The sequence below is a fragment of the Takifugu rubripes genome, chromosome 10 (genome assembly GCF_901000725.2).
Source record: "Takifugu rubripes chromosome 10, fTakRub1.2, whole genome shotgun sequence".
Taxonomy (NCBI): Eukaryota; Metazoa; Chordata; class Actinopteri; order Tetraodontiformes; family Tetraodontidae; genus Takifugu; species Takifugu rubripes.
Genome location: NC_042294.1, coordinates 9108290 through 9133198, shown reverse-complemented (window position 1 = coordinate 9133198; position 24909 = coordinate 9108290). Strand labels below are relative to the sequence as shown.

General features: G+C 48.7%; 1 protein-coding gene across 2 annotated transcripts; it reads right to left on the bottom strand.

Annotated features, from left to right (window-relative positions):
• Positions 1–8: 8 nt before the first annotated feature.
• On the bottom strand, positions 9–18575 carry cdh19 (cadherin 19, type 2). Of its 2 annotated transcripts, XM_029843099.1 has the most exons (13): positions 17883–18575; positions 14905–15198; positions 14537–14831; positions 13022–13141; positions 11893–12060; positions 10755–10945; positions 9626–9879; positions 7809–7945; positions 7432–7553; positions 7049–7166; positions 5973–6224; positions 5688–5722; positions 5096–5256 (listed from the first exon to the last, which is right to left on the bottom strand). In XM_029843099.1, the coding sequence occupies exons 2-13, from the start codon at positions 15127–15129 to the stop codon at positions 5230–5232; spliced, it is 1944 nt and encodes a 647-aa protein (XP_029698959.1). In that variant the 5' UTR covers positions 15130–15198; positions 17883–18575; the 3' UTR covers positions 5096–5229. The 2 variants fall into 2 exon arrangements, with proteins under 2 accessions (XP_003968170.2, XP_029698959.1); XM_003968121.3 differs by lacking the exon at positions 5688–5722 and having other exon boundaries at positions 9–5256.
• Between the last annotated feature and the right edge of the window lie 6334 nt (positions 18576–24909).

Here is a 24909-nt window from a genome sequence, read left to right as displayed (position 1 = left end):
CAAACACCAGCGAACCACTAATTTAAGTTTGTTTATCACTTTAAATGAAATAAATCTCTAGTTTTGAGTAAAAGAGTTAAAGTAGAAGTTTAATCCATGCTAAGTTGCATCTGTCAGGATATTTTATTAATCATAACTACACATAACAGTGTGATTATTTTCATACGCAGTCACAGAATACCACATGATATAACTCCTCCACATGGGTCCTGGTTCTGCTCAAGGTTTCTCACTGTTAAAATCTCATTTTTCTGGCCGGCCAGAGGTCAGACTCTGGGTTTCTTCGTGCACCGACAGATAATCTTGTTAATTGTGGTGATAAAGTTGTGACAAATGCAACTTCTAAAAGTGAAAGGCCGTTAAAAACACATATGATTATGTATATAAAAATATGTAAACAAAATTCATCAATGATCTCTCATTTGTCTGCTTAAGTCACAATCAGAGACATGAATTAAGAAATCGTGGAAAAAGTCGTTAATTTATTTGACAAAACCAGAACCGACCCGATGAATCTTTTCCTTTGTTGCTAATATTTCCATGCAGGCGTGAGGTGAATGTAGCAACCGGACAAATAAACTGCTCACATTAATGATTAAAATGAGCTTTAATTAATAATGAATGGCAGCTAATTAGCTGAGTCCAGGAGCCAAGTACGTCTGTTTCCTGCAACTTCACGAACTCACAGAAAAAAACAGAAAGCTTAGGAGGCCTCGCTAATCATCTGAGCGAGCGCACGCCACGGGGACGCGCCTCCAATAATAACACGAGTGAAAATGAAGAGGAGCTAAAGTGTGTAAGTCATTTCTCATTTCCTCGCTTCGGCAGCCGTCGGAAGAAAAAGTCCTGAGTTTTGAGGGATGGTTTCCAGAAGAAAAGAGGGAAAGAGGCAAATAAACAAACCCTCCGGCTCAGAGGAAGGAAGGAAGGAAATTTCTGTTCAAAGCGAGAAAAAAAGAATCGGATAAAAGCGTAAATGTACCAAAGAAAAAAATAAGCATCTGTACATTTTTGGAGGGACCTTTAAGGGTGTGATTTAATGCGCGAGCATCAATCTGTTAGCATGCGCCGCTCCGACAGCCGCTGAAAGTAATCTCTCCTTTACTAATGGGAATTTTGCCGTTTGGACCCGGGGCCTTTGGAATTCCTGAACAGCCGTCTTGCACAAACCCGAAGAAAGAACAATAAGAAACGAGCTGGAGTTGACATGTCGCGTCTGAAAAACGTAGTTTACCTTTGGAGCTTTTCTTCCCCTGCTAAGACCAAAAAAAAACCGACACAAAATACCTAAAATAGCTTTAAATGTGAACGCTCGTAACAAAAAAAGCTGTGGTTAATGTAATTTATGCTCCGTGTCACTTTGTCTAATTCAACAATAGTTCTTCTGGGCTAACGAGAGTCTCATTTTTGCGACGATAAAAACTCGTCAAGGCTAAACCTGCCTGGAAGACGGCTAATTTACATCGATACCAAAGGTCACGTTGACATGTGGCGATTCGAGTTCTTTTAATCTCTGGAAGAGTTTTGTATCTCTGATTAGATGCTAGCGTCAACAAAGAGGGTCACATGACACCCGGGAATGACGGAATCTCTCCGTGTTCCGAGTAAATGTGGACAGGGATGAGTAATGCGGGGAGGATGACCTAGCTAACATCCATAAATGCCAGGCCGGTCCCTCTGGTGTCGCATCATTAATTTCTCTGTTTTTTGAATGCTAATTTCACATCGGAGTCAAAACGATAATTGGTGATTAGCAAAAGATTCGGCAACAGACACCTACGCAATTAGAGCTGCGCTGCCGTTTGCTAATTTCCGGTGGTTGCCTCTCGTTAGAGGGGTGATTTGAAACGGCTGACCCACACGGTGTTGAATGAATCCCTGGTAATTCTGGGAATCACTCTGTCCGCTCAACCCGACGGCTTCAGTTAATATTTTAAAGCTACTATTTTAAGCTACTAAAGCTATTTTTGACAATTACCTAAATAATTCAAAGCTTTCAATTTATGTAGATGATGAAAGTCTACTCTTAACTAATTAATCTTATTTTCTTCTTCTAAATCAAAAGACGAAATAAAAGATGCTAACTCATCATCTTTAGCACCAAACCAGGTAGCTACTGAAGCTAAAGTGTGAGTAGCTCTTGTAAAGTACAGTTTCCGCCGCCACCAATTAGCTTCTGCTGAGCAACAAAACAACATCTCAAAGTTTCGGCGTGTCATTTTTTTATTTATTAATTTTATTTCAAAGTCTGGAAATCCCCAAGTGACACAGCGATGAGGGAAAGCTCATTAGCGGTCCAGAATAGCTACGCGGTTCACATGAATTAAACTCGCAGGAAATGTATTCGGCAAATCCGTAAATATTAAAGTTTGCATAATCTTTTAACACATTTGCTGTCAGATTTGACTCGAGCACACGCTGAGGTGATAATAGCCTCATTACGCCCGAGAGCCCACACTCGCTTTGGCTAATAATAACATTCCTCAGTTTTTTTGTAATTATTATGATGTTTGGGCCTCTCGCGAACATTAACGTGATTATATCATTTTTAAAAAAGTTCAGACTTTATTGGGAGGTGAAAAAAATAAAACATTTGGAGAACTAAGAAAGGCTAAGCGGAGGCTAGTTTCAGATGGTGCATTCACATACGCTTAATTAGCCGCGAAAACGTGACCTTTTTGGACTAAACTGAAGGTTCTGTAATTATCAGAACTCTACATGCAGGTAACAGACGGAGGTAAATATTAGAAACTAAAACTAAAAACTGGTTTAACACTAAAAACACAAACCAAAAACAACACGTTAGGGGGAAGTTACTAACTGGAGATGATAGTTCAGTTCAATCCGCCACACGCAGCTTTTTTATTGGTGTAATTCCACCAAAACATCTCACAGATCTCTAATCAGATGATATCATGTTGATACTTTTTGTCAAGATTATTCGAATTCTTCCTGTTATTCCACTCCAACGCCAAACTGCAGCATTTTCTCTTAAACTACGTAAACATTAGCGGCCAAGTGGACTTTTCCGACTGTAGTTGGGTCAAATTTTCCGGCCAGATGAGAGGTTTGAAGCCTCTCCAGCTGATCCACGTTAATGGTTTTTTAAATGGGTTTCCAAAGGGGGAAAAAAGACTTTTCAATCAGCTCCCGTCTGCCAAATGAGACCCTCACAGAAGCCCCTCACGGAACATTCTGGCGCTTTGTGATGAGTTTGCTGCGGCGTTTGAAAAGACGACCTGCTCCTGAACAACCGAGAGGGTTGACGGAGTGGAATCGTAACGTAATGGTGATAATTACATAAAGAAAAGGGCTGTGAGGGTAAATCATCCGTGGTATTCACCGTAATGACGGAAAAACCACGAGGTTAAACGACGCCGGGAGACGAAAGAATTTTTAATTTTGAAGTTATTTTGAATTAGACGAGAATCTTATGGGGAAAATCCAGCTGAGAACATGCTGGACTTCAGAAACCGATCAATGAAAACATTATTTAATTTTTATTTTTTGGTGAACACGATGTTTTTAAAAGCCTCCGACATGAGACGCTTAAGTGGCCCCGTGTCTCCAAATTGTCCGGCCGAGCGGAGGGGCCAGAACACGGAATTGTGGGTGGGAAAGAGACCAAAAGCTAATAGATCATTTGAAAGGTTCTCATACGAGTTTCCTCTCTGTGGTCCAACCCTCGCTAATTACAGGACGCGGAGGTGAAGTGGGCGGGACTTAATCCAGGCGTCCACCTGAAGTCACCCTAGAACCCTCTTGTGTGTGTGTGTGTGTGTGTGTGTGTGTGTGTGTGTGTGTTTCCCATCATCAGGAACAAACACGTCAGTCCATGAAACAGCTAGCCAATGCTAATCGCGCGCTGATTCTCATAAACACAAATAAAAATGAGGCAAAATTGTGAATGAAAGAAAACTGAAATCCAGGTTCAACTGTGGAGCTTCGCACATGCTAACAAGACCGCTAAAGAGCCGATCAGAGACGTCTCTGGGGAACGGAAAACTAGCTCAGCGGGTGCGTTTACCCTCAGTCTGAGGAGCACTTTAGCCTCTTTAAACTCCCTATTTTGGTTGTCCAGCCATCAAGTGGTGTTCAGGGCGACGCAGCAACTGCAGCTGTCAGATATTTCCAACAGAAATCACATCTAACAAGCAGAGAAACAAAGATTGGTGCAGCTGCCAGCTAGCCTCACAATTGGTTAGACACGTTGAGGGACGAATGAGAGCTGGAAAGCTAGCAAAGGCACTTCTGATGTGTGAGGACACTCCACCAGTTTGGCAACGTGTTATCAGAGCAATTTGGGCTTCTTCAACACCCCAAAGAGACCAAAACAACATCCACTCGTGTTTGGAATCAGAAGCTAAAGGTCAGGGTGGAGCCTAAACAGGTGGTGCAAATCATTAAAGACTTTAAATGTCCAACTTTGACCTCAGGGCCCCGAAAAGTCCAACACACCTTCAGTTATGAGAACAGATTATACCTAAAGGTCATATGCAAAGATGCCGTATGTGCAGCAATACAAGTATTTAATACTCTGGTTTCCTGGAGAGTCGCTTTGATCTTTCGATGACACAAATCTTGACGTAAAGACGTCCAACTTTGTCTCGCCAACATCAAAAACTACTCCAGTCGTTCCTGGGACGTTTATTTCAACCCCTGACCCTCTGAGTTCACTGTCCGTTGGTCTGTCCTGACTCAGGGTCCTCGACCGCTGCAGGACGTCCAGGGGACCAGCCTGTCAGAAGGTGTCCTCGTCCACCGCCCCGCACCATGGACTCAGCCGGACCACGTGGGCTCTGCTGCCGCCAGCTGTGTGTTCGGCTCCCAACTCAGCGGAGTCCAGTGAGCTCAGCGACCCCGCGGGAGACCCCGACCCCTCGTAAGCGTAGGCTCTGATGCAGTCAAAGGGCGGAACGTACGGGTCCTCGTCGGCCTCGGCCAGCCTGTCCAGGATGAACTGTCGGAAGACGTCGTCCTCTGGACCGATCAGGTGGGACTCTCTGAGGGACATTCGTATGCTGGCCCTCACGTCCTCCCTCCGCAGCCTCCTCTCCTTCCTCCTGGGGTGGGGACGCAGCGGGACGGCCGACCCCGGACAGGAGTCGAGGCGCGCCCCCTCCGCCCCCGCCTCTTTGTAATAGAGCACCTTCTGCGACACCGTCTCTGGCAGCTCCAGCTCCTTTGTGTCCACCTCTAGGCCCTCCTGCTGCTTCCTCCGGTGTCTCCTCAGCAGCAGCATGAGGACAGACAGCACTGCAGGCAGCACACAGCAGGGTCTCATTACAGCTAAACACCCGGGCGTTAGCTTAGCTTAAAAAAAAGAAAACCCATCACTGCGTCTGGTGGATGCGAAGCAACAACAGTAGGAGGAACTCTTGGGAATCATCACGGATGTCAAAGTTAAGGCCTAAGAAAAGAGGTTTTTGAGATTTTGGCGCCCATTTGTCAAATGTTAGCATCGCGGGGACCGCCATTAATCTTTGATGTGATGGGCTGTGGGAGCTAGCAAAGCAGCTGGGGTCATAATATAGCTTTTTTTTTTTACTATGCAAACCCTGCATTACCTGAAACCAGGGCTGAGGAGAGATGGGGAGTTAAAGGCAGGTAGGCTTTAATTCGGGGGGGGGGGGGGGTCACTCAAAAACTCATAGCTGTTAGCGAGAGCTTCACGTTCAGATACTTGCCAACGGCAGGAGGAGGAACTGTGCCAGTTCCACATCTGCTGGAGAAGAATTATTATCATTTTCTTTTAACAGTAATTAGCATTTACAGAGGTAGCAGAAAACCTAGCAAAGCATCTTCTTTGACCTACATGTTTAAGCTAACGAGTACACATGGCTAACATAGTCCTCTTTCTTCCCTATTTCCCCTCAGTCTGGGGGGGTTCCGCTCAGGGTTTCTCCCTGTTCACAGGTAGGTCTTTCTTGCTCTGCACACTGAGACCTGTCAGAAACGGAGGGACGGTTCACCTGTGAGTGTGAGCAGGCAGACGGAGAGCCCTAACAGGGTCTGCAAGCTGACCCCCATGGACATGGCCAGGGCCCTGACCCCCCCGGTGGGACAGTGCCCTCCAGGCTGGCAGCTGCACACACTGATGGTCAGCGTGCTGGTGCTGGACAGAGCCGGGGATCCGCTGTCTGTCACCACCACAGGCAGGAGGTACTGGGTCCGGTCCCGGCGGCTGAAGGAGCTCCTGCGCGCTACAATGCCAGCGGTGTTGTCTGAAATCAGAAGGGGGGGTCAGGGAAAACCCTGTCAGATTTAGGGCTGGGGGGTTTATTTAAATGAAAGGTCTTGATGACGTCCTGTAGGCGGCAGGACTGCTGCGTTTGGACCCATTGTTTTTGTCCTTTTTTAAATTCTAAACTGAGAATAAAAGGTGACTTCAAGGCAAACCCTCAGTTGGAGAGTCGACGGGCCCTCAGGGGCCCAGGCAGAAGCTCCGCCCCCATTAGCATATCCACTCATTCCACACGCCGATTTTGTTTTGTCTCCAACAGCTTAAAGTCTAAATAAAGGCGGATCCTCCACCAACCATCTCCTGTGATGACCAGGAAAGAGGGGGCGGCTCCTCCGGTCATGTGACCTTGACCTTCAGCTAGCGACGCCATAAACCTGCGTCAGCGGTGTAAACTGTTTAATATTCGGGGTGAAGAAATCTACCAGACAGTGATGAGAACTTTATTAGAACTGAACATATATATGTAAAAATAATCTCAGCTAAGCTAACGTGTATCTGTAGCAGTGGGGGGTGTGTGGGGGGGGGCATCTCCCTCATTGTGTTTCTGCTTTACTGGACTGTAACTCTGCTGTGGTTGGTCGCATAATTCTCCTCAATTATCTGTATGAAAGGGGAAACGGCGCCAATATTCACGCCAGTTCGTACGCCAGCCGCGCTAAAGGGTCAATTTGGTGCTAAACCTCACAAACATTGACCCTGGCCGGGGCACGTGCGCGCTCGCCGCTCGCCGCGCCCATAAATCCCGCCGCAGTTGCGTCCCGTCTCTGATGGCGCGTGTAAATGATATACATTTCTGAGCGTAACCTTGATTATCTCTGAGGGTGAAGTTGGGATTGATGTGCCTGCCGGGGACCATGGAGAAGTAGAAATGGTGTCCTTCCGCCGGCTCGTCGGGATCAACGGCGCTGATGAGCTGGACGAGCTGAGCGACACAGAGACACATGACAGGAGAGAAATGAGCCCCCGCAGCCTCCGACGGTGACATACGAGGCTGGGCGGCTGACTTTATTAATGTATAGATGTATGGGCGCCATAAAGAACGACCCCGCTGACGTTTGAGAGGCGCACAATAACACCAGTCTTCATAATAATCTAATCATTTTACCGGCCGACCGTACGATCGGCGCCATCTCCGTCGCCACTGTCCGGCTGCTTGGCAGTAAATCTCCGCGTCATAATATACATACCTCCCCTGGCTGTGTTCCCTCGCAGATATATGGCTGGTAATCTGTGGCGAGCCTTGGCACGTTGTCGTTTACGTCCAGCACTTTGATGAACAGCGCCGCCGAGGAGGATAGACGGCCCTGCGCTGCAGCGGGGCAGACAGACAGACGGACACGTGGTGGAGTCCAGCCACCCGTCAAAGCTGTCAGAGGAACTCTTACGGGCCCGACGAGGGCGCGAGAGAGGAAGCTAAAGCGCTAATGTTGCTAATGATGAAGCTGAGTGATGGTTTAATGTTTGACATTATTCTGATCGACATCGTTTCTAGCTAACGTCAATGGTCGTCCGCTTAAGTTCTACCCGTTAGCACGTTATCAGCATGCTATTAGCATGTTGTAACCTGTTTCTTTGGCTTCCACGGTCAAGTTGTGCCAGCCCGCCGCCTCTCTGTCCAAAACCTTCGCCGTGGTTACGGTCCCGTTGTTGGGGTCAATCTTGAAAGCTCTCGTGGCGTCGCTCCTCCGAGCGATGGAATATCTGCCGTGCGAAACAGAGCAGAGGAAACATTTTTATTTATTTTAACCCAACAAATCAACACCAGAACAGAAGCTAACACGGCTACAAAGGTGAAACCAAAGCTTCTCTCGAAGGCAGTGGAGATAGTTCCGCTTTTATTTTTGTCCTCTTTTAGCAACTGCAGCATTAGCGAGGCAGGTAGCTTTTATTTTTCTGGGGGGAAAGAAAATAAAATAATTTGTGCAGCATGAATCTCCCATTCTCCCATAGTCTTGTCACCTCACGTTTAGATTACTGCAACTCCCTCCTCTTCGGTCTCCCTCAAAAATCTCTCCACAAGCTACAACTGGTCCATAATTCAGCTGCCCGCATCATCACCAAAACCCCATCTTCCCACCACATCTCCCCCATCCTACAACAACTCCACTGGCTTCCCATCACTTTCCGGATCCAGTACAAAATCCTTCTACTCACCTTCAGAGCCATCCATAAACTTGCCCCTCCTTACCTGTCTGACCTCCTCCACATTGCCATTCCAACACGCCCCCTCAGATCCTCCTCCTCCCTCAACCTCACTGTGCCCCCTGTCTACCTCAGGACCATGGGGGCCAGAGCTTTCAGTCGCTCTGCTCCTCACCTTTGGAACTCCTTACCACCAGACATTCGAAATATCGACTCTCTCCCCGTATTTAAATCAAACCTCAAAACACACCTTTTTCGTCTGGCTTACTCACTGCACCACCCTTAATTGTTTTCTTTGTTTAGGTTTATGATTATATGTTGCTTTGTTGATTTTATGTATTTATGCATGTTTCACCTACTATTTTCTTTTTTGTTGTAACTGGTGCTATTACAACTGTTATTGAACTCTTAACTGTGAAGCTGACCTATGATTTTAAATTGTAAATAGTGTTGCATAGTTGTACTGTAAAGTGTCCTTGGGTGTCTTGAAAGGCGCTTTGAAATAAAATCTATTATTATTATTATTATTATTCAGGTTTTTGTGAAAGAAATCTTTTCTTTCACTCTCATTAATTAACAGGAGCGATTATAAATGGGAAGCGGTGATTCATCTGCGTTAGCTGCGTGGCTAATTAGGAGGAAAAGAAGCTAATTCAACAAAAGTAAACTTAATCAGATCTCCGCAGCAATGCGAGGCACGCCCCCTTCCCTTCTTTATTGATCGCCAAGACACCTCCACCGAGGGGTGGGGTGGGTGGAGGGTGGGGTGGACTTCAGGCACCTGCCGCCGCCTCCGCCGCAACGTGCCACAATTGCAAATGGCTACAAATCTCAATTCCATATGCCACCTCGTATGGCGCTTTATTACATCCCCGCGTCCCGGCCACGTGGCTTTGTGATAGCAGCGCAGCGGAAGATAGAAAAGCCTGTGAGGTTCGGGAAAAAAAGGGGGGGAAAAATATCATCATGATTTATTCAGCAGGGCTCATTTCCTACTAAAGTAATATGAGATAAATATGAGCATGTTCGGGGTATCCAGAGATCAAGGGTAAAAATGGATGCACCGAGGCGGCACCGTTATTTGAAATGGAATGATTTTTCACCCTGTGGAGGCAGCTGTCTGCAGGATGTCTGGGGACGACCCCCCCGCCCCTCCGCCTTTGGTATCTACCTCCTCATTAACATGCAGGTGACAGGGTGGCAGGTGCCATTCTGCTCCGTTCAGGCACCTCCCGTTACCTGACGGGGTTGTTGAAGGCGTCGCCGTCTTCGGCGGTGACGCTGCCCACCGCCGTTCCCACCGCCGCGTTCTCTGGGACCTTCCACTCGTAAAGCGGGGACAGGAAGACGGGCGGCTCGTCCACGTCCTCCACCACGATCTTGAGCGTCGTTCTGTCCCTGAACTCATCCAAGGGCAGGAAGCGAGTGTCAGCGTGATCGTTAGCCGCCTCGGCTGCCATCACGAAACGTCGCTTGGTTTCGAAATCTAAAGGCTGAAAGGTTAAAAAGAAAAAAACAATGATATCTTCCTTCCCTTGGATTAGGAGCTTTGCCTCTGTTCTCGAGGTCAAATTTTAGCTTATCCTAAAATCTACGTGATATTTGAACAAACTAGCATCAAGAACAAACGATCTCTCATCCTTGCCGTGGCGATTTGACGACGACTGAAACCATCACTGGTGGATTGTAGCGGAAATCGTTAGCGGCGAGGCTATCTAACACAATTACCACGTCTGTTGATTAAGATAAAACAAAGATGGAGGGAAGGTCGAACGGGAGATGAAGGCTGATCATCTAACGGGATTAAACTGACAGTGCGGCCGCGGGACGGTTTTTATTCCGTTGAAAGCGAATGGACGGAGATAAAAGTTGCTAACAACGCTGACATGAAGCAGCACGTGCGGACATATGTCACGTGTAAATTGGCGAATATACCCTAAATTTCTCGTCGCTTTACGGGCCCGTGACCTATAAAAGAGTAGCTGTTGCCAGTTTGTTCCAGGTGTGTGACTGATTATTGGATCCCGGTGCCAGATGTTGCTGCGCGCCTCATTAATTTTTAGCTTTTTCCTCGTTTGTCGGCGTGCGCGCTAACACTGGCGCCGCTCGCCTGATAAAGAGAAGGTGCCAGGCAACAGTGAAGCTGTTTATTGTACGTTGCTGTTTCTAATTTTGCTGAAATCCGTTATCTGACAGTTTAACAGGAGCGCTAATGCTAGCCTCAGGATTGAGGATAATATTTCAGATCCTAATGGCCTCTCTGCCCGCCCACATACGCTTCCCGGCTTTGCTGGCACCTTTGATATATCTGACGCCAAAGAAAATGAAAATAAAGTCAAATGCAGAAGATAAAGAGAGGTGCGTGCACCTTGGCGAGCAGCACGACTCCCTCCTGTGTCACCGGGTCTGTTCTGATGATGAAAGTCGCGCTGGCTTCCAAGTCGTCCTCCAGACTGTACGTCATTTTAGCATTTATCCCGATGTCTCCGTCCTGCGCCATGATCCTGCCCACGGTCGTGCCCACTGCGGCATTTTCAGGGACCGCGAAGGCGTACAGGTCTGCAGAGGCAGGAAGAAAATAACTCCATGCTGATAGCATTAGCCTAGAAAGTTGAACTCTGGAACAAGATCAGAAAGAGCCCTGAAATGTGGAGGTTGGCAATTATAGTCCTTTAGCTGTTTTAATTAAGGTTGCACGATATTAATCAGCCAGTAATTACAATATTAGGATCTTTCCTTTTTCTGCTTTTTGTGCAAATATTCATGACTTTAGCTTGTTGCTGTGGTTTAATTGATTGGAGCAGATAATCTGGTTTAGATGAATCTACGGTCTGCTAAACAGAGGGAGGAGCTCAACTGTGGAATCAGCTAGCATTAGCAGTGGGGAAAAAAACTGGGGGGTAAAAGAAGAAGAGGGTGTCGTCAGCGTATTGTCGAACAAAGAAAAACACCTAAAGGGAGCATCAAGTCTTTTAGCAATTAGCGGTTGATGTTTTTGGCATTTCCCGCACGATAACTGCGCGTGAGCGGCAAATACCCCGCGGCGGGAAAAAAACCTCAGCTGAAATCTGTCTGAAACGTGCGGGGAAAACCCCCCCGCCAGCGCCGATTCGTGCGCTGGTGAAACAGAAAGGACAGTTGAAAGTGAGCCGTAGCTTTTCAATATTTATAAAGCTTTTCCACCGGACATAAAATCCTCGGGACCCGGCCGCAGCGCCCGCGATGGTTCCGGCCGGTGATTAATAGTTAAAGTATCAGCTTCGCGTCCTCATTTTTACAGAATTGATTTCCTCGCAGCCGTTCGGCGGTGATAAACCTCGGCCGCCGCTGGGTTCGCTCCAAAAGGTCACCACAAAGGTCTCCCCTTGTGTGAATGATTAAATCCATTCAGTGGGCGACAAACGTACGACGGGATATCATCTCCTTTGCTATCTGCTTCCTACCGCCCCGACCTGGGGAGGCACCAGCAGAAATACCCCTGGGGGGGGGTGGGAAGGGTGACTCACGGTGCTGGAACGTGGGCCCGTTGTCGTTGACGTCCGTCAGGGTGACGGTGACGGTGGTGCTGGAGGAGTATCCTCCGCTGAGGCCCAGCATGTCCTTCACCTGCACCACCACCAGGTACTGATCCCGGGCCTCCCGGTCCATGTTGGGCCAGGACGTGACGATGATACCTGCAGGTAGGCACACAGATGGGTTTTCAGTGAACTAACGGCGTTTTTTAACAGCTCTCGTGATATAAAATAATGCGTTAATCTTCTGTTGGGTAGTTTCTTTCAGTCATGAAGACCTTGAAGAAGAACTTCGAAATATGAATAAAAGGATCAAATTCAAGGTCCCCTGGGAATATTTTCAGACACGTGACTCTGTTGAGTAGATTTTCAAAGGTTTAGACCTTCAGAATTTTCACTTTGATCCAAACACGAAGCGTGAGGGGTCCAGAAACGCTCAGATCCTGAAAAAACGAAAAATCAAGGTTTATCGAAAATAAATCTCCGGTTGACGTAAATCTTCCTACAGCTGCTGTATATGATGATTGTTATGTTGAGTTTTCATTTCCTTCAACAGCTGGAAATCACAGTTTTAAGGTTATCTTATTTAAACAGAACTTTTCAACAATGTGGAACAACAACACATGAAACGTGTCCCTGCAGGTTAGCACGGCGGCTAAAGCGCTCTTATCAGTGCTGACGCCAGGACGGAGTCAAACTTAGGCTGCGGAGGCAACGGTTGCTCGTGAGATTAATTTATTCGTTGGTTTTTTTCGTGTTGCATTGAGGAAACTTTAGGAAAACACAGTTTAGTGATTTAAAGTCAACTCTTGCCCTCGACTCGGTGAACACCCACAACTGGCTTCCAAAAAAGAAAAAGAAAAGAAAAGTTGCCCTTTAACACGCCAAAATCATTTGCATTCCTTGCTTTTGGACCGTCAATAACTCTCCCCCAACTTCCCAAAGATCCAGCCGACGCTGTGTGGGAAGTCTGGCGTGTGACCTCCTCGACTCTGAAGCGTCTGAAGGCCTGGAGACCAACGCCCCCCCCACAGAGTCGTGCGCTGATCCATCAGCCACCCGCCGGTGTGAACGCGTTTAACCGTCAAACGTGGAGAACTCAGAGAAAAGATGCTAATCTGACCTGTTTTGGGCTCCACGGAGAAGTAGGGCTCCCCCTGCAGGATGGAGTAGATGAGCTTGGCGTTGTTTCCGAACATGGGGTCGTCGGCGTCCGTGGCCGTCACCCGGGCCACCGTGGTGCCTGTTGGGGAGGGGGGGGGGGGTAAGAGTTATCTGGTGGGGGGTTCCAGGAGGGGCCAGTCCTGGTTTTAGCACAGCGTTGCTTATTTCTCACCCTGAGAGGGAGGCGGCGTGTGATTTATAAGGAAGATGGAAGATATAAGGAAGCCAAGGTAGATTCCACAGAAATTGAAATGGTAATGTTTCCTGCATTATAATGACGTTATTCAAAAACTTTCAAATTCGATTCCTCTGACTTCCTGAACGGGGACGTTTGACAGACATTTATATAACCTTTAGTTTTAGGTTTTTTTTTTCAGCTTCACTTTATTTGAAAAGACCATCGTCTGCATAGATAAAGCAAATAAGAGCAGTTTATTGGAAATACTACTCTTCTTTTAAAGGAAATCAAGTCTTCTGTTGGATGCAGCATTCTTAGAATTCCATCTTTCCATCGTTCCTCGCTGTTAATCAGTGTTTGGTGTCATTAAGTCCACTTTTCCTCCCTCGTTCTGGTCTTCTCTCTCTCTGACTTCATCGCTGACCTCTGACCCCTGAGCCCTCCTAAGGTAATTAGAGCGTAACACATTTAATTAAATATCTCTTTGTGTCTCTTCCTCCTCCTCTCTCATCACCATATGAGCCTGGTCCGGCTCAGGGTTTCTTCCTGTTAATAGACAGTTTGTATCTGCCGGTGCAGATGTTCAGGGCTCTGGCTCTGGGTTTATTCCTGTTGATAGACAGTTTGTATCTGCCGGTGCAGATGTTCAGGGGTCTGGCTCTGGGTTTATTCCTGTTAATAGATAGTTTGTATCTGCCGGTGCAGATGTTCGGGGGTCTGGCTCTGGGTTTCTTCCTGTTAATAGACAGGTTGTATCTGCCGGTGCAGATGTTCGGGGGTCTGGCTCTGGGTTTCTAGAGACAATCTTGATTGTTAAAGACGATAAAAGTCAAGTTAAACCGAAGAAAACTGCCTTCACAACACAACTTTGCTAACCTAACAAAGACCGGTATGCTAACGTTAGCATACAGCAAAAGTGCATGAAGACCAGCGTATTTATGTGTTAGCTTTGATTTGTGACTACACATCCGTATATATCCCAATAACCAATAATCTGTCCCGTTAACTTGCTGCCGTTTCCACTCCAGTTCTGCGGCCTCGTATTAGCATGATAACGTAAACTAGACCGGCTGCGCCGCGGTCGATAGGGAGGCGAAGAACAGGACCTGGTAATGGTGCAGAGGGAAATGTCAAAAAGCCGGCTGAGCAATTAGAGTCCGGTGGGAAATATTAAGTCCTCACATGCAGAATTTCACACCTGGAATTTTGAGGACGTTTTATTCGGAGCTGGAGTTGGTGGAGTCCAGCAGCAGAGATAAGGACTGTGGTCGGTAATTAGAATATCCTTACACCTACCCGTTGGACACATCTCGGGGATACTGGACACGTAGGGCTCGTTCTGGAACTGTGGGACGTTGTCGTTGATGTCCTGGACCTTAATGATGAATTCGGACTCAGGCTCCTCGGGCTGGTTGGTCCTGCGGTTGATGGCCTGAGCCTGAAGGACATAGAACGCTTTTTCTTCCCGATCGAGCTTCCCGAGTGTCCGGATTTCTCCGGTATACTCGTCTATCTGGAACACGTCGCCGGCTCCTTCTCCCGATAAGATGTATCTGATGGAGGATTCTCCTCGATCAGAGTCCGACTTGAGCTGGAAAAGGATCATTTTTAAAAGAACGGAGCGGGAAAAGTGAAGGTGGAAGGTGTTGGATCCGAGCAGGTACCTGGCCGATAACCTGAGGGGTGGGATCCTCCTCAGGGACAAACAGCTGTTTCCAGATCCAGCCTCTCTTCAGGCGCCGATGTGGTTGAGACGACCCCGGCGCCGGCGGCCGCTCAGGGGCGTTTGGATCGCTCATTGACGCCCCAGGAATCGCTGAAAAGAGCGCCAACGTGGCGAAGATGCCGAGCGCTACGGCCCGCGCGCGCACGCCCTCGGGACGTCCCATGATGACAGAGGTGTCACTCTTCTGAGGGGGAGCCGGCGTTGATGACCCGGGCTGGGTCCCACCTGGTCTCTGGAATAAAGTTAACCGATGTTAGCGCTCGTAGCATCCAGGGTTAGCGAAGAGATGCAGCAGCGAGGGGGGGGGGGGGCAAAAACATTCAATACAGACACGGACAGACAAATAGCCCCATCGTTTGCCCCAACTTTTACTTTTTTCCGATCCCACAATGCTCGTCAATAAAAGCTTTGTTTTGGAATCACACAAGGCTCCCTATTGTGGTTCCCAGTGTGGTGGTGGTGGTTGGGGGGGGGGGGGAGGGGGGGGTCATTCCTTTCACATGATGCAGCAGACTGATGAAGACCTCTAATGAGATCGATGCCACCGCGGCCACGGCGGGCGGAGACGCCGCCGACTCTGAGCAGCTACCGACGATCAATGTAGCAATTACAGTGTGTGGAGGGGGGCGGAGTCAAGAGCACCAGGAAGTCAGGCGAGGCCGCACAGAAGGTTCCAGAACTCGGCACAAATCACGCTTGTTTCACTAACACGTAGGCTGAGCGTGCGTGACGGACGTGCGTCTTCATCGGCTTCAGCATCATCTTCCTCGCGTGGGCGCGCTTGGCTCCCAGCTCCACGCGTCCCCTTGCCCTCCCTGTTCCTGCATATCTGAAGCTCACGAGGAACCACGAACAGGCGCATGTTTCCGAGGGGCGGGGGGTCACGTCAGCTCTGGTTCTGGACGGCTTCGCCAATCGGACGCTTTTATTCTGAAATCCTGAAGAGGAACAAAGGATCTGCAACAGGGCAGACGTGCGCGAGCGTGAAAACTGTGAAGGAACACGTTTCATATCTAATCTTTCAAAAGCCCCCCCCCCCCCCCCCCCCCCCTTCATTACTGATGCAACTCTTCACTTCTGAAATTAAACCTCCGCTTGTTTTGAGCGCTAACGTACGCTCGTATCTCCCAGCATTCCGGAGTGACATTCCAATTAGCAACCAGTGAATCGTGAGGTCTTTCGTGAGGCTGTCAAGCGCCTCCAAACCTGAGCTCCTTCAGCCAAAACAGCAACACCCCCAACACCCCCAACACCCCCAACATCTGGAACCTTCCTGCGGTGGTCGGCCTCTGGAATTCCCTGCGGGTCAACAGGTCTTGGGATGGACGGCAGTGGGAATGCTCTGACGCGTCCGTGCGGAGGCGCATAACGACGATAATGATGCAGAAATGCGTCTTCGGGGGCCTTTTGAAAAAATAAAAGCCCCTTAAAAAACGCTCCAGAGTGGATATAAAGAGACGTTCCGGGGTCAAAAGAAACACTTGTTCCTCGGTGACATGTAGAACATGCGGAGCGCCCTCCGGTTGACAACCGTTCATTACCTCTAATAGGCTTCCCGCCCGTGTGCGGCGGCGCGGCGGCGGCCTGCGCGTGCTGCTCCGCCACCCGGCAGATGTGCTGAGACCATCGCAGTACTTTCCTATATGATGACGCGCTCCAGCTGCAGCCGCCGCGGCGTTTTTTTAAAGATGACAGATTCCGACATTCATTTGGACGTCGTCCGTCAATCTCCCTGGACAAAGTCCACGGCCTGGAAATGAGCGAAGGCGACCACAGAAGCTCGACGTATTCTCCCAGAATTCCCAGTTAGCCGCCGCTAATGGCAGTCTTGGTTTATTTATTTATTTCGATCCATCTGTTGAGCTCAGCCTTGTTAAAAAATCACCCTCCCAGGACAAACTAGGTTTAATTGGTCAGGTGGGACCTGTTTACCGTTCAGCTCGGCGAAACAGCGCCGCCGATAAGTTGTTGTGCTGAAATCTGAGCTTCAAATGAGCCCAGAGACGCGTCGAGTGTCGTGTACTTACAAATAAGTCATTTGTTTGATTTGAAACGCGCTCCTGTGGAAATCATTACCGTTTAACACGTGTCACCGGCGTCCGTGGGCGTCAGCGCTAGTGAGGCTACATGCTATCGCTAATTGAGAACAATTGGTGCCCGAGGATGATTTAAAAGGGGGAGCAGAAAAATAATGGAAATGAGGGTTTTTAAACTTGAGGCAATTATTTCTCTTCGTTGGTAATGAAAATAAATCTCGCTGGGTGGGTTTGATACACTTTTAAAGGCTCATTTAAATTTTTTTAAAAAAAGGGTCACAGTAGTGGCTTTAATCAACAGATTCAGAGTCCGTGTTGAATCATTTGAGCCAGAAAAACAGTGTTTGAGGCAAAACAAAACAAACAAGTTTCTTTAATTTGAAGTTTTACTTGTTTCCCGTTGAGAAACAAGTCGGACATGCGTCTTCAGAGAAACGCATGCTGTCGGCCTGTTGCCATGGCAACGGCGTAGGCGTGAACACATGTGTCAAAACTCAAATAATGCTGAAAGCGGAGAGTGGCAGGTATTGCTCTTTTAATGAGGGGCCTGCTTAGCTGTAAATACCCTCTCCATAACGCTACGTTAGCTACCCTGCTAGGACCCGCGTGTATGAACCCATGAAACGTTTCCCTTTGCAGGACATTTTCATTAATTAGCATTTGATTAACCGTTTTTTTGTCAATGAACCGTAAAGCATGAAGTCGTCAGACCGTCTCCCGGTAACCGTTGCTACGGTTATTTCAAACGGACGCAGGAGAAACGAAAACTGTAAGAGATTAAACTGAAGGATTCTATACGCTAAATAAAATCAAAAATAAGAGTGTGACAGCCCCCTCCCCCCCCCCCCCACGACTCTCCTGGGATGTAAAAACCACCGACCTGTTAGCGGCTGAGGGATCATCACGGGTGCGGCGAGCAGCCTGTCTGAGGAGCCTGGAGGCGCCGCCGTGGCAGGAGCGAGCGCGCGTGTGGTTCTGACGGTGCCCGATCCCCTCGGCGGACCACCGCCCCTCTTCCCCTCCACTTCCTGGAGGAGAACAAACACAGGCGCCATTGTCTGACGCCTCGCAGCAGAACACTCGGGGCCTTCTTCACAGCGGGCCCCGACTCACAAACGGATTCCTCTCCGGTCCGGGTCTCCCTGCCCCTCCTCGGGAACAATCTGCTGCTTATTGGAGTGGAGCTGGAGCAGCGAGGGGACGCCGTCCAGGGCCTGGACAGCGTCCCTCCTGGAGACGGAGCCGTCCTCTGACATTCCATCTGTTCCCGCCTGCCAACGCAGTCTCGGAGACCTTTGACCTCTGCGCCTGGAGTGGTTAAGAGTCAGGACCGGAGCGCCTCCCAGCTCGATGGTTCCGCTCTGGTTGTTGTTCAATTTAACTTTATTAGCAAAGCACCTCTCACAATCCAGACGGCGCCATTAATTTAGAGGATTAAAAAGGCTTTTTGAAGAAGATTTTGAATAAAACTGTGCACTTTCCAAGCGTTCCGGAGCCTAAACCCTCAGGTAAACGCGGATCAGGGCCGTATTTATGTGCATTTGTGTTGGCCTTGGTTCTCTTGTAAACATGCACCTTCTTTATAAAGTTATTTTCATTTGTGTTCCATTACGCTGCTGCACACAACACAAATCATGTTAGCCTCCTTTAGCATCAGTCAGGAGAGGCTCTTGTGTGCCGGAGTTTGTTGATAAAAAAGAACCTTTCAATAAAAAAGCATGTCAATAGAGGAAAACTGAATCAATCCCGAGAAATGCTACTGCGCTAGCTACATGCGTTTTCATGGAAAAGAGGACGTTGGCGTCAAATAATTAACATGCGCGGCACATTTAACGTGCGAGAAGAAAAAAAATGCAATCATGGGTGGAGCTCGTTGGTGCATCTCTGTTCCTGTGAAATTCAAATTCCGTTGTCTTTATTTGCATCCGACACAGTACAAAGTGCAGTAAAGCACCTTCACTGTTAGAAGCGTAGCTAAACTTCCGTTAGCATAAAAGAAAGCTGATGACACGTCTCTTCCTCGGATACGGCTGTTGGAACGCTCGGCCCCTCCACTTGCTAATTACTGTAATTAAACTCATCCTGATAACATCTATAAACGTCTCACTTCATCAAAGAGGAGGAAGCTTCTTTGAGCCTGAACCAAGATGGTTCTGAGCGGGTGCCCTTTGACCCTTGCGGCCTTCCGTTTGTACTCAGAAGTTGCAATTTCCAAGTTTCATTCCGTATTTTTGTAAGCGAGCTTCAGAAGGACCACATGTTAGTGCGGGAATCCTTTCGCCATCTTCTTGTCCGACTTTTTTGGCTGCGATGTCATTTCCAGGTCCGAATTCTGAGCGAAATGGACGGCAGCATTTAAGCTGCTCTTAGGTGACACCAGCCAGAGGGCCACATGACAGCTGAGTCGTAGCTTTAGCGCGCTAACACGGCTCTTAAACACATATTCCAGTACGACAGTTATGGAGCGGGAGTGACGCCGCTCGTCACTCAGACAGTTTGTCATCTTCGACTCTGCTTGATGCTCCAATAAATATTTCTGCTTGAAGAATCTTTAGAGATTTATTTTCTTTGACGTTCTTGCTGCCAAACCCTCTTAAATCAGAATCGGGATCCAAAAAAAGTGTTACTTCCAGGTGGCATCAAAGAGGATTTACATACATTTTAGTTAATTACAAAAAAAGGTTTATTCAAACCTTTCCCTTTATCATCTCTGACCCATTATAACCAGTTCGTTTAACCTGTTTGACCAATTATAACCAGTTCGTTTAGGCTCTGTGCAGCTAACAACAGTTCATTTAGCTTCACTGACCCATTATAACCAGTTTGTTTAACCTGTTTGACCCATTATAACCAGTCCGTTTAGCTTCTATGATTCTATTGAACATCCCATTATAACCAGTCTGCTTCCCCATTCCAGTTCTTGTCCGTAGCAACAAAACAAGGTTTGATTTTAGAAAACAAAAAATCTTCCGACTCCCATCAACCAGTAGCGTGTAGCTAACATTTGCTTTCAGTAATTGTGGTCATTTCAATTAGCGCACAAGTTCAATGTTTGTTATTCCTGAGTAATTTCTGATGAGCCACCCGGATAACCTTTGGGATTAAAGCATTCCTAACAGGCCTTTCAGGAACGCGGTGACCTCTGAAGGCTAATTACAGACCTACATTCAATAATTGGGGGTCTGCGAGTGCAAGTATTAGCGGCCGTAAATGTCTCCGACGCGTCCGCGGCCTCGACTCTGCGACGCGGTCGCGTTTGTTTTGATTGGAAGATGAGAACCGCTCTCCTTGTGAACTCTCCCGCTCCGGTTCTGATTCCGTATCAAGCCAGGAAATGTCAGGACCCGCTCCGTGACATTTAAAGCTACCGCTGTAGACCTTGTCTAATTGAGCCTCCCTCATTAGAATGATGGAGTACGGACGGAACGCCGCGGAGGTGCGCGGCAGACGAGCGCTACAGTTGGGTGCCAGGAGAAATAAAAAAGTTATTTACATTCCCGCTCGCCTTCCTCTATCTGAGAGCTGGCGGGGAATCGGACCATCTCTCAGTCTGGGGTGACATTTCAGGGTTGTCCAATTATGGCACAAGCTAGCGGTCAACATATTCAGAACAAGATAGCGAAGAGTCGGATTAGCATAGACGAGGACGTCGCCTTGGATGAGTGATAGAAGCTGTGGCTGCTGCTAGCATGAAGCTTCGCCAGCGCCGGTGTATCTGGGGAAACTGGAACTACAGACCGTCTGTTGTTGCCACAGGTGCGATTTCAACGGTTGGCGCCTCCGTCTTTGTCATGTCGGGCGCACGTTTGCCCTTCACGGTTAGCATTGGTATTGTTGCCATCATCTCGTGGTAATTGGAGGCAGCGCGGCGCCTCGTTGGCATTCCGCTCAGCCGGCTGTGGTGAATTTGATGAGAATGTCACATTAAAAATGCATGTTCCTCGTGCGCTCGCTGGCCTTTGTCTTCACCCGTGGGAAACGGCGCTCGCTTATGACAAATAAGGACGCCAGCCGCTGGTGCAGGAGGTGGAGCGCTCTGTTTGACAGGAAACATCGGCCGCTTCTCCGGGTCTGCCTCCTGCACACCGCCGTGCATTTGTCAGGTGGGCGGGGCTGAAAGAGGCGGGAGCCGCCGCGGAAAAGGCGCTTGGAATGCGCGACATTATTCCGGGAAGATGTTGGCGCTCTCCTGAAAGCTTCTGCTCTGGCTCGGCCCTAGAGGAGATATTTGTGGATATTTGCTGAATAAGCGGAATAAAATGGACGAATTTACCGACAAGGGTCCCTGCTGACGGCTGCGAGGAGCAATTTCCTCAATGTCTGACAGAAAGGTGGGAATAAATTCTTGGAATCATACGTGAGGGGACAAAAACGAGAGTCAGCGAGACCCTTTTCCAGAAATAGAACCAAGCAGGTAAAATCCAAAGTTATCGATGATCCAGGGACGGTGCTAGCATAAACTGTCATACCACGAGTGTGATGTCATGGGTGGGCGTGGCCCGTGATGGGGGCGTGGTTTTAGCCAGCAGACAGCTAAAAAACAAGTTTTCCCACAACTCTGGACCCAGAAAGATCTTTAAAAATGACGAAAGTGGTGAAAGACTCGATCGCCGCCGAAGGTTCCTTAGGTGTTGCAGCTTGTAGCAGCTTGTAGCAACATGTGCTTTCAAACGCGATCATCCCGGCTCGTCACATATCGGCACTTTGTCCCGATCCGTTACGTCTCATCCGGACTCATCAGGAATCCCCGCGGGAGTTTAATTTACCTGCAATGAAAAGCTGTCGGCTCCAGTATCCAACAACCCCGACGGGGTCACACGGCCACATAATGTGACGCGACAGAGTAACAAAGTGGCCGAGTGACGGGCGTCGGACCTTATCGGAAGGTTACCCAAGCAACCGCCACCTGACAGACGGCGCCCGGCTCTCTGGGATATACTAACCTCCTTCCCTTCCTGTCGCCGTCCCTCTCAAGAGGCGTCGAGGTGCTAAAGAATTGTTTTTAAAAAAACCACCTAGCACAAAAACACAACGACCTTGTTTACGGAGCGAAATCAACGGCGCTCCGCTACCTGCGCCGCTTCGCCGCCGTTCCGTCTTGGACAAAAATATCAACAATTTTTCCCGTTAAAATTGGATTAATAGCAGCGCGTTTTTCACAGCAACGTGTTTTTTGTTTTGTTTCGGTTTTTTTTTCACTAAAAAAAAATAAAAATCTTCTGAATCTTTAGACCCTAATTGGATTTTCTTCATTGCAACAGCGGCGGAAGAAAATAACGGCTATTGTAGCGTCGCAATTTTCTCTGAGATGCTTTAAATAACAACCTGCACATTTATCATAACATAAAGCTTTTTATATGTACACAAATAAGTACCGACCTTTCTAAATCTAAGACTGCTGCAAAGTTTCTTTTATAAATGTAGAGAACTTAATAATAATAAAATAAACATGTGTTATGTGTCTCCTGTAAGCCAGGGAAGCAAAACGACATCAGCCTAAGGGAGCATCGTGTTAGCCTGTGTTGCTATATAGATCCCAGCCTCTAGTGGGCGCTAGCACCCATTAGCTCGAGCTAATTTTGGCTTATTTTTACGACTAACTTGCTTTTTGACAAGGAGGCAGCTCCCATCAGTCAAAGCGTTTCAATTACAGCGTAATCTTCCTGCTCTAAAAGGGTCCGACGGTTGCCATGGTTACTGAAACTACACGGCCACTAACTCTGATCAGCTCTACGTTTGAAATGGCTTCAAAGTCGCGCACGCTTGTTCTCGTTTTGTTGGTTGCTTTTTTTAAAGTCTGTTGATCCACAACCCATCCACCTGTGCTAGCCAGCGTTAGCACGCCGCGGCTAGGTTTCATCTTCTGAGAGCGAGATCTGACAGCGTTCTACAAAGGACGCTCTGAAGGAACGCGGCTCCGCTCTCTGGGGGGACGGTGAGCGCCGTCTCCATCACGCTGATGAAATCCATAATTAATACTCATCTTTCCTGTAATCCTTCTCCAGACGCCGCCGCAGACGCCGAAATTACACGTCGGGAAATGTCAGCCGGCCGAGACGCGTCTATTGTAGTTTTGTCACACGGCGGAGAAGAAACGCAGATGATAAATCGGCAAGGTTACAAAGTATTTACACAAATAAGTTGAGAACAAATCGATCCAGAGCTGCGCCGCCGCCACCGCCGCCGCCGCCGCCGCCGCCGCCGCCGCCTCCCTTTGGGGTGCGGAATGCTAAACTCCTCCGGTCCGGGTTCATTTGAGACACAGATTGTGTCTGATTGATCAATGAGCGGCGGTGCTGAGCCATCAATCTACCACAGAGGAAGAGAACATTAGCATGGAAAAGCTGCCGCGACCCGGCTATGTCCTCTACCTGGAGCTGCTGGGGAAGCAACCCCCTCTGGAGGGGGAGGGGCCTGCGGGTGGAACGCGCGAGGGGGAGGGGCCTGTGTCTGGAACGCATGAGGGGGAGGGGCCTGCGTATGGAAGGCATGAGGGGGAGGGGCCTGCGACTGGAAGGCATGAAGGGGAGGGGCCTGCGACTGGAAGGCATGAGGGGGAGGGGCCTGCGACTGGAACGCATGAGGGGGAGGGGCCTGCGTATGGAAGGCATGAAGGGGAGAGGCCTGCTGCTGAAAGGCATGAGGGGGAGGGGCCTGTGGCCAGAACCCAATGAGGGGGAGGGGCCTACGGGTGGAACACATGAGGACAACAGGGATGATGTCGTCCCGGCTTTGTGACGTCATCTGTCCTGCAGATGATGCTAACTGGCGACTCCAGACGTTTTCCTCTTCTCGGAGCGTCACCTTCAAACACCCGGCAGTAATTAACACCGCAGACGTTAATTAAAAGTATAAAAGCCGGCAGGACCTCTGCGCCGCACTATTGGGGACAAACAGGTGATTAATGAGCGACTTGCGCTTGACAGATGTCCCACATCGCGGCTAACGTGCCGGGATCCAGTCGCACCGGCGGCCGGTTTTAATGGCCCCCCTTTTATTGGGTCTGATATCCGGGCTCACGTTCATGGGATGGTTTTCCGTGTCGGGAGGGTGTCGGGCTCCATCCCGGCAGCGAGAGGCAGGAATACAAATCCACAGCAAGTTTTCATGTGGGTTAGCGCCCAGTGTTGACCTTTAAATACAGTTTGACGAGCTTCTGCTACTTTCAGCAACTTTGCCTGGAAAAGGTCCGTTTCAAAGCCAGCGGAATGAATTCACGTACACAGTTTTTATGGAAATGTCGGAGTTTCATTAGGTCCAAGTCGTCCCTCTGCGGGCTCGGCGCACAAATGTGGGTAAAGCCTGCGGAAAGGCGTTAGCGCGGCTGAGTTAAATGAAGCGTAGCCTCGCGGCCTCTCGTTGACCTCAGGGAAAAACTCCGGAGCCGATCTCATCGGCGAGGCCAAAGAACTAAAGAGATGCTAACCCTTCTTTAGCATCGGTGTAAACCCAGAAACACGAGCTAACAACAAGAACAGGAGAAAGGCAGCAGCTTCCTTGGAGTCCTGTTGACGTTGCTAATAGCAACGGCAGCCTGGTCATTTGACCTGCGCTCAAACTTCTTCTTCGTCTCCTCTTGTTAGCATTTAGCACCCAATCTCGGGTGAAATTCCGGCTCGCTCTCCGGCATCTGATGAAGCTGTCGGACGCTTAAGGAGCATTTTTAGCGTGAATAAAGTGCGGCCACGCCGGGTTTATTGCTCCGTTTGGGAGCGAGAGCCAAAAACCTGCAGGCAGCAGGAACGTCAGCGGTGGGATCCTCAGCATTGACGCTCATATCGCGGTAAAAACGGTCGTCAGGTTGAATAAACCTCAGCCGGCGACATTATTCATTCCGTCCTGCGGTGGAGCGTTTGGCACGCCGGCTAATCTCTGCCCCGGAGGCACTCCAGCAGCCGCGCACCTGT